At 39.9% G+C, this 2,500-nt stretch overlaps 1 protein-coding gene across 1 annotated transcript in view; it reads right to left on the minus strand.

Annotated features, from left to right (window-relative positions):
* The window catches only part of LOC308151900 (complement C3-like), a 61,970-nt gene that overhangs the window by 4,852 nt on the left and 54,618 nt on the right, over positions 1-2,500 (minus strand). Inside the window, exon 37 of the mRNA XM_080524793.1 lies at positions 1,064-1,156. Coding sequence (XP_080380919.1) covers positions 1,064-1,156 — 93 coding nt within the window. The remainder of the gene's footprint in view (positions 1-1,063; positions 1,157-2,500) is intronic.

Genomic DNA, 2,500 nt, shown 5'->3' on the forward strand with positions numbered 1-2,500 from the left:
ATATAAGCTGTAACAAACATCAGTACTTTGCTTGGCATCTTTTTATGCCACAGCCAGGCTCGGCACCAGCCATGTCGTAGCCATGCTTGAAGCTTGGACTTAACAGAGCATGCTGCCTTGGAAACATCTGTACATGGGAATGCAACCCAGATCTGCCTAATACAATGATTACGATTCAACCTTCTCTCTGAGTCATCAATATATAATTTCCGGCCACGTGACCAAGAAAGATCTCCATATTATCACAGAGCTAAGGTTTGTCCTGGGTTAGAGCCTGCTGACATCACAGAGCTAAGGTTTGTTCTGGGTTAGAGCCTGCTGACATCACAGAGCTAAGGTTTGTCCTGGGTTAGAACCTGCTGACATCACAGAGCTAAGGTTTGTCCTGGGTTAGAGCCTGCTGACATCACAGAGCTAAGGTTTGTCCTGGGTTAGAGCCTGCTGACATCACAGAGCTAAGGTTTGTCCTGGGTTAGAGTCTGCTGACATCACAGAGCTACGGTTTGTCCTGGGTTAAAGCCTGCTGACATCACCGAGCTAAGGTTTGTCCTGGGTTAGAGCCTGCTGACATCACAGAGCTAAGGTTTGTCCTGGGTTAGAGCCTGCTGACATCACAGAGCTAAGGTTTGGCACATGGACATTTTAATACAAGCTCTGCTGTTCTCTGTCTCCTGAGGATAAGACGATAGATATTTAAAAAAAATATTGTTACAATTCAATCACTTTACCAGTGTTAGTTCATATACAGTAAGTTGAGGAGCAGTTATTATAACACATAACACATAATAATAATAATAATAATAATAATAATAATAAAAACAACAATACTAATACTAATAATAATTATTATTATTACCATCAATACTGTTATTATTATTGTTGTTATTATTATTGTTATTATTATCAATAATATTATTGTTATTATTATTATTACCATCAATATTGTTATTATTACCATCAATATTGTTATTGTTGTTATTATTATTATTGTTATTATTATAAATAATATTATTGTTATTATAATTATTGTTATTATTATTAATAATAATATTGTTGTTTTTACCTGAAGCGCATGTGCAGATGTCATCTTGTTGGCAGAGTCTGTTCAGGTTTCCACCTGGTCTCTGGGGGTGGTAGAACTTCATACATTTCTTTTCTGCAAAGACAAAGATGGACATAGAGGTGACATAGAGGGACATAGATGGACATAGAGGTGACAGAGATACATAGAGGGACATAGATGGACATAGAGGTGACATAGATGGACATAGATGGACATAGATGGACATAGATGGACATAGAGGTGACATAGATGTGAAATAGATGTGACATAGAGGTGACAAAGAGGGACATAGATGGACATAGAGGTGACATAGATGGACATAGAGGGACATAGATCGACATAGAGGTGACATAGAGGTGACATAGAGGGACATAGATGGACATAGAGGTGACAAAGAGGGACATAGATGGACAAAGAGGGACATAGAGGTGACATAGAGGGACATAGATGAACATAGATGGACATAGAGGGACATAGAGGTGACATAGAGGTGACATAGAGAGACATAGATGGACATAGATGGACATAGAGGGACATAGATCGACATAGAGGTGACATAGAGGTGACATAGAGGGACATAGATGGACATAGATGGACATAGATGGACATAGAGGGACATATAGGTGACATAGAGGTGACATAGATGGACATAGATGGACAAAGATGGACATAGAGGTGACAAAGAGGGACATAGATGGACATAGATGGACATAGATGGACATAGATGGACATAGAGGTGACATAGATGGACATAGATGGACATAGATGGACATAGATGGACATAGAGGTGACATAGATGGACATAGAGGTGACATAGAGGGACATAGATGGACAGAGAGGTGACAAAGAGGGACATAGATGGACAGAGATGGACATAGAGGTGACAAAGAGGGACATAGATGGACATAGAGGGACAAAGAGGCACATAGATGGACATATATGTGACATAGAGGGACATAGATGTGACATAGATGGACATAGAGGTGACATAGATGGACATAGATGGACATAGAGGTGACAAAGAGGGACATAGATGGACATAGAGGTGACAAAGAGAGACATAGATGGACATAGATGTGACATAGATGGACATAGAGGTGACATAGATGGACATAGATGGACATAGATGTGACATAGAGGTGACATAAATGGACATAGAGGGACATAGAGGGACATAGATGTGACATAGATGGACATAGAGGTGACATAGATTGACATAGATGGACATAGATGTGACATAGAGGTGACATAAATGGACATAGAGGGACATAGAGGGACATAGATGGACATAGATGTGACATAGAGGTGACATAAATGGACATAGAGGGACATAGATGGACATATATGTGACATAGAGGGACATAGATGGACATAGAGGTGACAAAGAGGGACATAGATGGACATAGAGGGACATAGATGGACATAGATGTGACATAG

The sequence above is a fragment of the Nansenia antarctica genome, assembly GCF_963989245.1.
Source record: "Nansenia antarctica genome assembly, chromosome: 2".
Taxonomy (NCBI): domain Eukaryota; kingdom Metazoa; phylum Chordata; class Actinopteri; order Argentiniformes; family Microstomatidae; genus Nansenia; species Nansenia antarctica.